Here is a 15,081-nt window from a genome sequence, read left to right as displayed (position 1 = left end):
GAACTAATGCAATATAACATTTAAAATGATAACTTATTGCAACTTATTGCAACAAAAACATAACCAATCACATTTATAACACTTCAATGCTGGATACACTAGTCAAAGCAGCATCTGCTTTGCCTTGATTTGTCTGTGTTATGTTGATCTTTTGGTTGTGTTATGTATTTGTGTAATTTGTGCACAGTTTCTCTGTGTTTTTTCCTCCCTCTCTCTCTCTCTCTCTCTCTCTCTCTCTCTCTCGCTCTGTTCTCCCATATCTGCTTTCATGTATTCTCAGGTTCCATTCATTGGTTCATTCAGCTGTCAGTCATTCCTCTCCATTTACGTCACTCTTACGTCACATCCAATAAGCAAAGACCACCCGTCATAAAAATGCGCACCAGACTACTCGCTAGTCCCTTGCATTTTTCTCTTTCTCTGCTTTTCCTGCTTGTTTTTTATTCATCGCGTACGTTTAGAAATAACCCGTCTAACTGTGTTTTTGTTGTTGTCCATTTCTGTGTGCACGTTATCCGTCCGTTATTCGTACATCATTCTTAGTTTATCGTTGTTTACGAGGTTTGGACAAAGTGGACAGGTAAGAAGGTCACGTGACATACATTGCAACACTTAGGACTACTCTGCTGTTTAGTACACTAGGTTAGGGGATAGTGCTACTCCTTGTACTTTTTGGATAGCTAGATAGAGTAGACTCGGAAGATCTCCGCGTGTTAATTAAACTGTTTTTCACATAGTTAATTAGCTAGATGATTCTGGGGAGTTAGATGTAGTTTGGGTTTTGTTCTTTTCATTTTAGCGCTGCCCGCGTCCCTTCTGCCAGCTCTCTTTTTTATATATACAGTATGTATATTTAGACTAATGTGGATCTAGCCCACCGGTAGACATTTTAAGGGCCTACTCACACTATGCTATCCGAACTGTGCTCAGGCCCGTTTCCTGGATCGTTTGAGAAGTGTGAGTGCTCTGAATCATGCTCAGAAACGGTTCACTTGGCCAGCCCTAGCCCGGTTGGAAGAGGTGGGCCAGAGCGCGATTCACTTGGACTTTGACACAGTACACTTGTGTGTGAGTGCAAAAAGCCCGAAACTGAAAGCGAGACGAAAATTTTATGGGACTGTTTCATATGTATTAATTAATCTTCCGTACTGTTCAATGAAAGCAAACTGTCGTAGTTTATTAAAGACTTTATTTAAGACGCAAACCCCTCACCGCACTATAGCTGCAACTTCTACAAGCCTCCTAATTCCTGCAGCATGAGGACTTTATGGTTGTTTATGAGCATCAAAAGTGGCTGATCTGTTCTGCAGAATATTTGACTGCGTGTCACCGCATCCCAAATGACTTAAACGATATATAACTGAAGAAATCTCCACTGTGCTTAGCGAGAGCGCTTACTGAACAGTGCATCATTGATGGCGTAAGCGTGCCCAGGCCCAAATGTAATGTGAGTGCAGGCCGTCGGGGGAGAGGGGACAAGCATGCTTTGGCTCGGTTCAAGGCAACTGTACATAGTGTGAGTACGCCCTAAGTGTTCAAAAGACACTTTTTCTTGTAAATTAGGAATATCCACAAACAACCTAGGTAATAAACTACACATTTTTTAAAACCTGCAATGAGAAATTTTCCAAAATGCCTATCCATGTCATTATTCATGTCAAAGACTTAACTAGGTTAATTAGGTTAACTATGCAAGTTAGGGTAATTAGGCAAGTTATTGTATAACGATGGTTTGTTCTGTAGACTATCGGGGAAAAAAAGCCTAAAGGGGCTAATAATTTTGTCCTTAATATGGTGTTAAGAAATTAAAAACTGCTTTTATTCTAGTCGAAATAAAAAAAAAGACTTTCTCCGGAAGGCAAAATATTATCAGATATGCTGTGAAAAGTTCCTTGCTCTGTTAAACATAATTTGGGAAATATTTAAAATATAATAATTTTGACTTCAACAGATATATATATATATATATATATATATATATATATATATATATATATTTTTTTTTTTATATAGATAAAAATTATAATTTAAGATAATTATAATTTAAGCATCTATAACCTTTTATTTTTTGTTTTAGGCATTGTGAAATCTATATGATAGATAGGAAAGCCAAAAGTATATTCTTTCCAAAAATATTCATACTAATAATGTAGACCAAATTATTCAGTTACTTACTTTTTTAGTTTGGAAAGGTTATTTTTGAGAAAGTGCCTCTGACCGTGAGGTAGAGAAGGATGCCGATATGGACAGAAATTTAGTTTTGCATGCTATCTTCATCAAATTTGAAATATACACTCATGAGACACTTGGCTTACAAGGCATTTTTTTTTCATTATTAAATGATTTCATGTATTGTTATATGGAAAAACAAATATTGAACACAATACAAATTTGCTACTGAAGGGGTGAGGATAAAGATGGTAAAGGCCTCAATTGATTGGTATTATTTAGATAAACAAGCTATGTATGTAGCACACAACATCATTGTCAAATAAAAAATAAAAAATTCTCCACAATATCGATATTGCATAATGCTAGCGATATATTGTGCAACTCCACCCCATATAGTCAATGTACTGTACAATTCACAGATCGCAACCAATATTTAGGAATGCAGTAGGAGCAGGAACACATAGCAAAAAATTAGAATAACCATAAATGGAAAAACAGCTTTGTCTTGAGTTTGTCAAGGCAGTGGCACTTACGTGTGCAGGCCATGTTAGCAGGGTCCGCCTGGGTCCTGAAGTAGCCTTGCTCACACTGACAGGAGATGGATGCCTCAACCTTGCTGAAGCTTCTGGGAGGACATTTACTGCAGCTCCTGCTCTCCAGAACTGACCGGTAAAACCCAGGTTTACACACTGCGGAAACATCAAGCACAACACAGAGACATTTTCATTACTAATGCCTTCCATCAGGGCCTTTTATGAGAAAATTCAGTCAAACATTCAACCACTTTATTAAAAGGAGCATGTGCTTATTTCAATGGATAGCTAAACAAAGCGTTTAATTACTGCTTTATGTTTTGGATTCATTTTTGGCTTTGGACCAAAAATTAGTCTTTAACTGGTTTTGGAAATGATGAGCCATTTTCTGTTTGTTTTGTGTCTGAATATTTTGTAATTATTAGTATTATTTGTCAATGTTAATGTGGATATTTAATGAAAACAAGCAGTAGATATGAATTGCAGATGTCTAAATAAACTGTGTGTGTGTGTGTGTGTGTGTGTGTGTGTGTGTGTGTGTGTGTGTGTGTGTGTGTGTGTGTGTGTGTGTGTGTGTGTGTGTGTGTGTGTGTGTGTGTGTGTGTGTGCAAACCTGTAAATAGTAGTTTAGGAAAAAAAGAAAAAGAAAGAAATGTTCAATTAGGCTGCATTTATTGAATTAAAAATAGTCAAAAATACTTTAGTCTTCAGTGTCAAATCTGTGCTTCCCACAAATAGACTTTACCTGGGAGGGCCGCCCAGGTACATTAACAGCCACCCAAACATATTGTTACACACTTTTACTATTGTTATCAACCTCTTAAATTTTTATTTTTTTTTTATCGACCCATGATAACCAAACATTTGTGATTGATAAACAATAAAACTGAAAATCTGCATTTTTTATCAGGACACTTCGATAAAATCAAAGGAACAGAAATGTTTTTATAACAGTATGTTTATGTAATATCATTAAATAATTTGTTTTAAACACTTTTTTAGAATTTCCAAATGTCCTCTGAAAAAAAAAGTTCTGTGAAACTGAAAATAACTATGTAACTATGAACATAAACACAAACAAATAAAGAAATAAGATTACAAATTAAACTGATACTTTATAAAATGTAATTTATTTTGTGAACAAAAATAAATAAAAAAATTAAATATAATAAAAGTAATAACATTTTATTTATAGTATTCATTCATTTATTTTTGGCTTAGTCCCTTTGTTAATCTGGGGTCGCCACAGCGGAATGAACCGCCAACTTATCTAACACGTTTTATGCAGCGGATGCCCTTCCAGCTGCAACCCATTACTGGGAAACTCCCATTCACACACATACACTACAGACAATTTTAGCCTACACGATTCGGCTGTACCGAATGTCTTTGGACTTGTGGGGGGAACCGTAGCACCAGAAGGAAACCCAAGTGAACGCAGGGGGATTATGCAAACTCCACACAGAAACTGACCCAGTCGAGGCTTGAACCAGCGACGTTCTTGTTGTGAGGTTACAGCACTACCTACTGCGCCACCGCGTCACCCTTATAGTATTCAATTAAATGTTATAAGTATTATAAATTATGCATAATTTATAATAAAATGTATTTGTCATAATCACCAGCAATCTAATCCTTGCAGATATTTCACCGGGCTGACCCTGGTGAAATATACACCCGTGAACTTGGGGGGCCGTTTTGCGAACAGAATTGCGTAGCCGAGCCTGATTGTGCATATGAGCCACTGCGAAGGGCTGGGCCGCACCCAAAGTTCGGAGGAGGGGCTCGAGGGGTGGGAGAAAGGAGACCGTCCTCCCAGCACCTGTGAGCCACTGGCGAAATGCACAGAACCTGCGAGTTGGAAGACATAGCATCCTAGACTGGCAGAGTTCGGGCTGTCAAATTCGGGGGAGTGGAAAAGTGCTCTTTTATTGATGTTTATGTTACACTAAAAAGTGCCGTTAGAAATGGGGCCCGGCCCTCCAGCGGGGTATAAGCAAATTTCCTCTTCTCCATATGACCTGTCTCAGGGGCGATTCACGGTATGTTTGCAGAGGTCCCACCGATAGATGCGTTACCCATAGCATCAGACTGCTCTCTCACTGCCTTGAATTCCTGGGTGAATTCACCCACAGTGTCGCCGAACAGGCCAGCCTGGGATATGGGAGAGTCAAGAAAGCGGACTTTGTCGACTTTGTGCATATCACCCATGTTTAGCCAGAGGTGGCGCTCCTGGACCACTAATGTGGACATGGTCCTCCCCAATGCACACGCAGCGGACTTAGTGGTCCGAAGAGCATAGTCGGTTACGGTGCGGAGCTTGTTAAGCAAGCTTGGGTCGGACTCACCCTCGTGCAGCTGGGCCAGCACCTGCGCTTGGTAGCGCTGGTAGGTGGCCAGAGCGTGCAAGGCAGAAGCAGCCTGGCCCGCAGCCTTACAATCTCTGGCTCCGAGGGAGGCAGATAACCTACAGGCTTTGGACGGCACCCCGCAGACAAAGATTGACCGCAATTGCGCACTCGACCTGAGGAATTGTCTCATACCCTCTGGCTGCTCCACCATCAAGAGTGGTGAGAGCGGAAAGACACGCAGCACAGGCAGAAAAAGGTGGCCTCCAGGACTGTGTGAGCGTACTGTGCACTTCCAGAAAGAAGGGGACGAGAGGATTCGAAGGCTTGGCCCTCTTGTCATCTACATAGCACCCATCTAGTCGGTCTGGCCGTGGAGCTGGGGGATAAACCATCTCGCCATAGCTAGCCACGATCTTAACTGCGCAACAGACGTGGCATCGCAATGACGACATGAACTGCCAGCGAGCAACATATTAACATGCTGGACCTCCAGACATGCAACGCAGTGCTCATGCCCATCATCCAGGGACAGGAACCCACCACATCCAGAAACGCACAGTCAGAGCGGAATCCTGAAAAGGACGTGCTGCACAGCTGTGTCACTCTTTTTAGGAAAATCTGCAACTTTATATGCACCGTTCTGGAGCACCGGACCCAAAGAACGTCAGGCAAGGGAGAAGCCCAGCTCGACCATCTGCCGCCACGTGTACACACTCTGGACCAGGAGACCGCTCTTGTTTGCACAAAATCGCTGAATAACAGCAGGAGGAACCCTCATCGACTCTCTTAGAAGTCTCTGAAGCGAAAAGAATGTGTCATCTTGCTTTTGCTGTGCTTTTGTGCTAAATTGATTGCAACAAGCATCAGGTGTGTAAGCTGACACTGCCAATTCATTTTGCATTTCATTGGCCCGTTTACATACTCTTTCAGACGATTGGCTTTCTAAACAAAATCCACATTTGTGGATTAAATCCACTTAAAGCATTTCAGTTCCCCATCCAAAGCGGAACTACACATCTGTCACTGAACTGGACTCCAAATTACACCATGAACGTCACACGCACACGCACACGCACACACACACACACACACACACACTCAACAGTTACTGATTCCCCCTGATTACACACACAGCTGATAAATCATTATGGACTGAATACCTGTACTTTCTGTTAACCTCTCTCTCACACACACATACACACACACACATACACTACCCTACCCTAGTCTAGACTTGTCGTATTTCATGACCCTTGTTTTGTTCTTTGTTTAACCTGTTTGTTTATCCTGTTTCTCACCTGCATCGACCAGCCTGTGACCATGACTATGCTTTTGGAGTATATTATACTGTTTGGTCCTGTTGATCATTGCCTGTCTGGTTAAGCTGCGTTTAGATCCTTGGACCCTTGTTACTATGTTAATATGATCATACAAATTAGCAACTAAATCCAAAAAGTTATGATTTATGAGTTATGATTTATTTATAATATGAATATAAAACAGCTTGAACATTTTGACCACAATTGTATTTTTAATTTGTATTTCATTTCAAACTACTCCCTTAAATAAAAACAAAAGCAAAGAAATAAACTGTATACAAATCTCCAAACATTCCCTTAAAAAACTCACAACATAACAAACGAACAAACAAACAAACATAAATAAATAAATAAATAAATAAATAAATACACAATACACTGTTTTCAACAACTAGGACAAATCTGTAGCTTCGGTTTTAGCAAGTGTTTAAACGCTTCTGGATTCAGGACAGGTGCTTATGCACTGCAGACACCCTGTTGACGCGAAATGCATTTAGATAATGTATTGCCATAGAGAGACACAGAGAGAGAAAGATAGATTATCAATGGCCTCTGCAGTCCAAAGTGCACACAAAGACATTAATTAAAGGCTCCCCGGTGTGCATTAAGAGGCAGACAGCAGAGGTGCACTGTGAATTCAGCACAACTCACGCTGAAAGAGGCTGTAATGTAGAATAATATCATTTATAATATCATTCTGCATTTAACTAGTATTAATAGACCACATTCAGCTCTTCTGTAGTATTTTATGATTTCCCTAAAGTCCAATTGCACTGTTAGTTGAAGCTGTGCACTATAAACAGTTTCAGTTTTAGACATGTTGCTTTAAATGTCAATGTTAAATGGAAAATGAAAATATTTTTAAGTTTAATGGTTGTTCCAGCTTTTTACCAGCTATTTACCTCTATTCCAAACAACACAACTATTTAACTGAAACTATTATTATTAATTCATTAATTAATTAATTCATTCATTCATTCATTTTCTTTTCTGCTTAGTCCCTTAATTAATCCAGGGTTGCCACAGTGGAATGAACCAGCAATTTATCTAGCACGTTTTAATTAATTAATGTATGTATATATGTATGTATGTATGTATGTATGTATGTATGTATTTATTTATTTATTTATTTATTTTGGAACCTGAAAATGGAACCTGCTCTTATTTCCCTTTTTGGTTTAAAACAAAACAAAACAATATACCAATATTGCATAATAGGGGGGCGGGGGTTGTGGGACTGCACAGAAGGGCTTCAAATATTGACGATAATAATGACAATAAAGTAACAAGAGCTTAAAGTGCTTAAAAAACTACCTCAAATCGATCGCTCCACAGAAAATATGCACTTTATTAATGCTCCGTTATCATTATTTCACTAAATCTGTCAACATTTTTAATAAAAGTATTAGATTGTCTTATGATTATGACTTATTTCCTACATCTCACTCGCAGTTCATGTGTGTGTGCGCTGTGTGTGATGAAAGAAAATGACAATGAACCTCAAGGGCTCTATTTTGACGATCCAGGCCCAAAGCGCAAGACGCAAAAGCATTAAGGGCATGTCAGAATGTACTTTTGCTATTTTAAGGATAGAAAAATCCGCTTTGTGCCGTGGCGCATGGTCTAACAGGGTTGAGCTTATTCTCTTAATAAGTTATAGGTGTGTTTTGAGAATAAACCAATCAGAATCTCATCTCCCATTCCCTTTAGGAGTCAGTTGCGCCATAGCACATTTGCTATTTACATGGCGGACTTTTTAAGTGGAAAAACTAAACGATTCACTAGCGAGAAAACAGTTAAACAGAGCATCTACAGCATGAGAATGAGAGATGAGTCTCCTCATTATTTACTTTTACGTTCACTTTCATAAATAATTTTGTTTGTTAAGCGCAAAGATTTGTTTCGAAAATATTTGTAAGTTCAGTTCTAATTTCCAGCAAACAAATAAATGAACAATAATAACAAAGTGTGTTAAAAAACTGAGTTATTTCCAAATACACATGCTATGCGTCATATGGTCTAAAACCTGACAGGTGGACAAATTTGAGCTTGTTTTTAATAAAACAAATAAACATATGCATATAATACATAATACTACTACTAATAATGACATTATACAAAAGCAAATTTTCATGAATAAACAAAAAAAAAATTGCTTTCATTTTGACATCGCTAAAGCTCACTTTTACAGTTGTGTAAAGAAACATCCCATTCTACTGCAGCAGTCTCAAGTTAGGACACTTAAGAAAAACCTTTTGAGTTTAAAGATGATCGACCTGCAAAGTCAAGTTTACAGTGTTATAAATTAAAAATGTATATAGTGCGTATGTAGATTTACCATGGATCAACCTCTCTATATGCGCTGCAGTCTGAATGATAATCTAGGTAGTTACAGGCTCTCTTTTTTGCTACACTAATGCCCTAAAATGTAACTAGTAACACAAAATTTTTAGAAACTACTTTTTTTTTTATGTTATTAACGTTTAAATTTAATTTAAATTTAACATTTATTTTTCCTAACACTTATATGTGGGCATATTTTGACGTCTTTACCTAAAATTTTAAACATTTATATTATTTAAAAATAAAACGGAAAAAAATAAGGAGTTTAGCATATGATTTAAACCACTTGTTTGCTGCTTAGGCCATGATCCGTCTGCATTAATGTAAACAATGCCATTGCCTAACCTTCATTAATGAAATAAAAAAACTGTGCATATTATTATTAAAAAGTATATTACTGCCTTAAAGGTGCAGTAGGTGATTGTCTTCAGAAGCATTTTTTGTTGTGCTGGTTGAAAGTCTCTTAACAGTCCAATAATAATGATTCAAGTAAACGATCTAAATGTATTTATATGTATTTTTATATTTTGAGTAAGACTTCTAAAACTAAACTAAACTAAAACTAAAAATGCTTATCCAATTAATAGAGTTGGACCGACATGTGTCATAATTCCGATAAAGAGGCGAATCTATCTGTCATCAAATGCAGATTTGAACAACTGCGCAGCCGTTTGTACGAATTTCCACAGACCGCAGTTGGTGGCGCGTGTCCACGAGAGAGGGCGTGCGCGCGATCGGTGAAAACCTGCTTAATTAAAACTTTTTTAAAACCTGAATCAATACTGGAGATTCCTTTACACGCTGGAGAAAGGATGAAACAATGGCTGAAGAATTTCTCTTAGATAGGTAATTTTTTGTTTTAAAAGTGTTTTAACTTCACGCATAGCTGATGTAACGTTAGATATTGTTGTTACAAATGGGTTATATCTTCACATAAGTGTTGTTCAGCCACTAAAACTTTCAGATAAAAGATTGATAAGACCTTTTACAGCATCTATAATGTATATTTTAATTAGCTTAACAACAAAACACAAGTAAATACCACTATTCCGCCTAGTCTCTCCCTATATTGTTAAGTAACAAAAAAACTGAAATCTGAAACTGACATTTACAATACTATACAGTTATTTCAAGCTGAACAAAAAAATGACATTTTATTAAAACAGTGTCATGAAAACTCCCCAAATTAACACAAAACCGCTTAGACTACATTGCATTTTAGCTTGCATAGAGTAACAAAAAAGCATGTTGGCTAAAATAAACAATAAACATATATTCTATTGTGTACATTGTGGTTTGTATTATAAATGTCCTTGTTTCTCTGAAACCACGTCCTTTTCATCTGATCAAAGCCCTCAGTAAACCGTTCTCATCTCTTTCCCTTTAGCCTGACACACATATCCATCTTTTCACCAGAGCTGTGGCCTCCAGACACGATTTGCTCATCTGTAGTGTCTGTCTGGCTGAGGCTCTGAATAGATCATCTTTGCCCCATTGGTCGCATTTAGAGAAGACTCTCCTAGCATAAGCTAAACCCATTGCTTGTTTAAGAATTGAGTGGAGTAAAATAGTATTTTAGAGTGAAATGAGGCTGAATAAAATAAGAATCTCTAGCTCTTTAAAGTCCCCAAGAAATCAAGATTGAAATTTTGTTGGCTTTCATTGTGAATACATTAGCTTTAGTGCTATCTGCAACATACAGCAATGCTATCTTCAAGCTTTAAATGTAAATATGTATGTCTTATATGACTGCCTTACGTGAACAGTTGAGATGGCTGCTATGGCTATTCTAGCAGCTATAGATTTCTGGTAGATCCAATGATACTAGAAAAGCAAGATGAATTTCAATATGTATAAAAAACATATCTGATAAGAATAAAGGTATATAAACAAAGATGGAAACACATTTGATCAATACATTCCACAATGTGCATCGAAATAGTCATGTGATTTTGTTTTAAAAGATCATGAAACAACAAAAACGCATGTGATCCAGCATTAATAGACAAACCAGCAGACCAAAGCATTATAAAACATCTCAAATGCTGTTTTGGTCATTCTAAAATGGCTCTGCCAACATCTCTCATTACAGTAGTTCTGCATTATTACCTCCTAGATCTGTCTTGAGTGTCTCAGGTAGGGCTGGGCGATAAAATTTATTGACCAAACACCAATGTCAATAACTGAGAAATAAAATGGTATGAAGTTTTGGTATAAGGCACTATAGTTTTATGAAATGTGGCTGTTGTGTTAGCACCTTGGAAGAAATGCAGAAAAAGCTTAGGGTTTAAGCTTATCATTTCCAATGGAGGTGCGCAACTTGTGACACAAATAGGCAGTGACGCACACATGGTGTGCAAGCGCCAGTTTAGGTCACAGTAACAACACACTCAAAAATGATTGTCGTATAGCAGCCGTGAGGAATGGCTTTTTGGTTTCTTTTCTTGTGCATCCCTGCCAGGGCTGGGCGATTTGGCAAAAAAGAAAAAAAACCTAGGTTTTTTATAAAGTTCACGATTTCGATTTTTTTATTTTGTAACTAGTCAACTTAAAGAGCCCATATTATACATGAAATAGGGTCATATCCTGGTTGTAAGGGTCTCCAACAACAGTCTAATATGCATGCAAGGTCAAAAAACACTTTCATGGTCTTATAATCTGCATTTATTTTTACCTAATTATCCCAGCGACTCCTGTATGAATCGTCCAGTGATTCATTTGTTCCCAAACCCCTCCTTAGCGCGGAGCTAATCTGCGCTGATTGGACCGATGACAGTCTGTCGCGATTGGTCGACTGCCTTCAGTCAGAGAGGGAAATGGCCAATAGCTAATCAGCAATTTAAAAAGTAATCACAGTTCATACACGCTCGATAGTGCAGACGTGGATTTTAGCTGCCACACTATGGCGAGTGGATAGTGCCACGGATAACCGAACGAAGGAGACAGTCGTGTACTGGCCATACCACACACACACAAAAACACACACACACCTCCGGATGACAACGCTCCCGCTTCCGCCCGCACCCGCCAGGTTTTAGCCTGAGAACCCGCTCCGTTTTCTGCCCGCCGCGCCCGGTTCCGCTAGAGCGGAGAACACAACCAAAAATCACCCAGTATACAGTCCAGACAGCCAAGCTGTCGTTCGTTCTCTCTCTCTCTCTCTCTCTCTCTCTCTCTCTCTCTCTCTCTCTCTCTCTCTCTCTCTCTCTCTCTCTCTCTCTCTCTCTCTCTCTCTCTCTCTCATACGCGCGCGTGCGCTCTAACACACACACAAGCACCACGCAGACTCTCTCTTTCTAATTCGCATAGCAATATCCGTGATATTGCTAGACAGCCCGCTCCCGTCCCAAATTAAACCCGTTACCGACCGCTCCCGCGATTTATTCGGAAATTTATTCCCGCGGCTGTCCCCGCGCCAGATTTCTGCGGCGCGGGAATAAATTTCCGAATAAATCGCGGGAGCAGAACTCTAGCACGGAGCTCCATAAACAAACAGCACGCGTCGCGTTTTTAACGTGACTTTGCACGCGATAAGATAAAATATCCAGTTAACCTGATACAGTACACGCGGTTACAAGTAACAAATCACAACTAAATACATTTGCAAGCAAGAGTAAACGAGGCAACAACTTTAACCGCACGTACTTACACTTGAGAAATGGAAGAAACCCATCCTGACGTCCATCAGTTACTCTTTACTGATCCTTCCTTTAACAAACTCAGATGAAGTATTCTTTGTAGCATGTAGCTTCCAGAAGTTTCCAACTGCTTGGTTATAATGCTGAGGTTTCATCTTTGGGTAGAGACTCAATATATCCATCTGCAGTGTGACTTCAATCGACCGGCATGTTTGTGTGCGTGTGTTTGTGGGTGTGCGTGTGTTTGTGGGTGTGTGTGTGTGTCTGGGTTTCTGCGTCAGAGGGCGGGGCCTCAGGTTTGAAATCTCCCGGGTTTGCGCGTGCACGTGAATAACTTGGTTTCGTTCGTACGTCATGGCGAAACACCTAATGAGTCGGTATCAAGGCGACTCGTTTGAAGCACTATGAGTCGACTCTTTTATAGATGAATCAACCGTTTTAAACACTGTATTCTTACAGATTTAAGCCTTAGCTGGATACTTCGCTTCACTTAGAGCTGTGTTACACACTACATGAAGGGGAATTTTCAAAAACCCATAATATGGGCTCTTTAAAACATTACAACAACATGACTGAAGTAACATTTTCTTTATAAGTAACTTAAACCATCTGGTTAAGGAACATTGTATTTTTAATGGCCATGCCATACATAAATTGGTAAACAAGGTGTAAATATATGTAAAACAAATTCACAAGTTTAATATTGTTGCAGAAGATTTAAAAAAATAATAATATTTGTGTAAATATTTGCAGTTGCAGGAATACAGCGAATTTTTTTTTTTTTTTTTTTTTTTTTTTTTGCATAGGGCGACTGTAATCATCCAACTTCAAAATGTGTAATGTTGTAATATGTATTTAAATAATGATGGCTGCTTAGATTACTTGAAAGCTCAGATTTGATTATCACAATTTGTTTTGTTTGAGAATTTGTACAGAGTTTGAGGTTTAAGGTATCATTATTATTGACATTTTAATGTTTCCTTTGACTGTTCAGCACTAACACTTTACCATTGCACACACTTTGTAACATTTTATTCATCAAGTTTAACAGCTTTACGTTTATTTTATTATAAAAAGATTAGATATTTTTGCTAAAATATTTTTTGTTTTTGACATTGTTTTCAACAAGTCTAATTAACATCTTTTGATGAATTAAAGCTAATGAGAGTACTGCCTTTTTTAAGTTTGGTAGAACTTTTTTTTATGTAATTCTCTGTTAAACGCAGCTCTCAAAATCAACATTTTACACCTGTAGTCCTACTTGCCATTGTCCACTTGTGATCCAACACAGTCTCGTGACAATTCATAACTACTTGATTAAGTGGCTAATTCATTTTATTTTGTGCAATCTCATTATTACCCCATAGTACAATGGCATCACTGTTGCACTGAAGATTTCATCATAGATTTCAAAATTCTGAAAATATAGCCTTATAAACATTTCTGGAGATCGTAAATTATGTAGCCAGAGAAACTTATGGCTGTATTTTGTCTTTAAAAGAACGCTACGGGCGGTATGATGCCGTTCCTTTTTACACTTACCAGCTGACCGTTTATCTTTGTGTTGACAGCTTTTCTGCTGTTACCAGTTTCTCCTGTGGCTCGTCGTGTACGTCTGAGGATTTATGACACAGAGTGGAGTTGACCGTGATGATGAAGTTCAAGTTTGCTGAAGAATGATAACACACTGTTGGTTGGCTTTAGGCAAGCGGGTGGGCACTGGTCAATGGGTGCTTTTTAAATTACTATCGTTTGGGATTAGGGAAGGGAGTGGGTGTGGTGATCAGTTGGTCGGTCAGTCGGTCAGTCAGTCAGTCAGTCAGTCAGTCAGTCAGTAGCGGCCTCTGGTGGAGAGCAGGAGTGAATGGTACTTGTTGATAGAAATTTGAGATATCAAAAAAGCTTACAAAGCAGCCTTTATTGGATCCGCAAATACAAAAACTGTAAAAAAAATAAATAAATAAATAGTTCCTGGGATATATTTGGCACCCTCCAGAAACTTATACTGGGGTACGCAATCAGAATGAGCCTGGGTTAAAAGATTTGTGCATTTGCAAATATGCAAACAGAGGTAAATTTCTTTCAGAAGTGGTATAAATGATGCAAAGTGTGCGCTAGGACACTTGAAAGTGAACGCTAGGACATCTGGCCAAGTATTGTGACCCATACTTAAAATTTGTGCTCTGCATTTAAACCATCAAAAAAACAATGCATCAAGGCATAACCTTTTCTAGATAAGATTTAGGATTTTTTTTTCTTTTTTTTTACGTTGACTGTTACAAACTTTTGTACTCAACAAATAACATAATTGATGATAATACAACTACTTATTGCACTGATCAAAATGCAAAGTCGCACCAACTTGCACTGAATTCTAGGCTTATGGTAATTTTGGTGAATAAAAAAAGCAAACAATATAAATTAACTATGACAAGATGTAGCAGTCCCAGAAACTTTTTATTTTTATGAGTAGTTTTTAAAGTAACTATAAGGGTGATTGATAACAAAACAGTGCCTGCGCCTCAATGTGCATACTTTCCACCCTAAATTATTCAACATTACAAATGTTATATTCCATTTAGATCAGAAAGGTGAATTTGCGTATTGAGACGCAGGGATATTGACGGTTCACATGAGTCTTTCATAACAGATTCATTCACAAACAAATCACTCCTTCATTAGATTGAGAAGCGAAAGCAGGAGAGAGGGTGTGTTTCAAGATTAA

The 15,081-nt window shown here is 38.2% G+C and overlaps 1 protein-coding gene across 4 annotated transcripts in view; it reads right to left on the bottom strand.

Moving 5' to 3' along the window:
• The window catches only part of unm_sa34860 (un-named sa34860), a 196,526-nt gene that overhangs the window by 83,282 nt on the left and 98,163 nt on the right, over window positions 1–15,081 (bottom strand). For all 4 annotated transcript variants that reach the window (XR_015500869.1, XR_015500870.1, XM_087270253.1 and 1 more), the window contains exon 4: window positions 2,706–2,861. Coding sequence is in view for 2 of the 4 variants with exons in the window: in XM_087270253.1 (XP_087126379.1) it covers window positions 2,706–2,861 (156 nt within the window). In the remaining 2 variants the exon portion in view is untranslated. The remainder of the gene's footprint in view (window positions 1–2,705; window positions 2,862–15,081) is intronic.

Source organism: Danio rerio, chromosome 10 (assembly GCF_052040795.2).
Source record: "Danio rerio strain M-AB ecotype USA chromosome 10, GRCz13ab, whole genome shotgun sequence".
NCBI lineage: Eukaryota > Metazoa > Chordata > Actinopteri > Cypriniformes > Danionidae > Danio > Danio rerio.
This window is presented reverse-complemented; position numbering and strand designations above follow the sequence as displayed.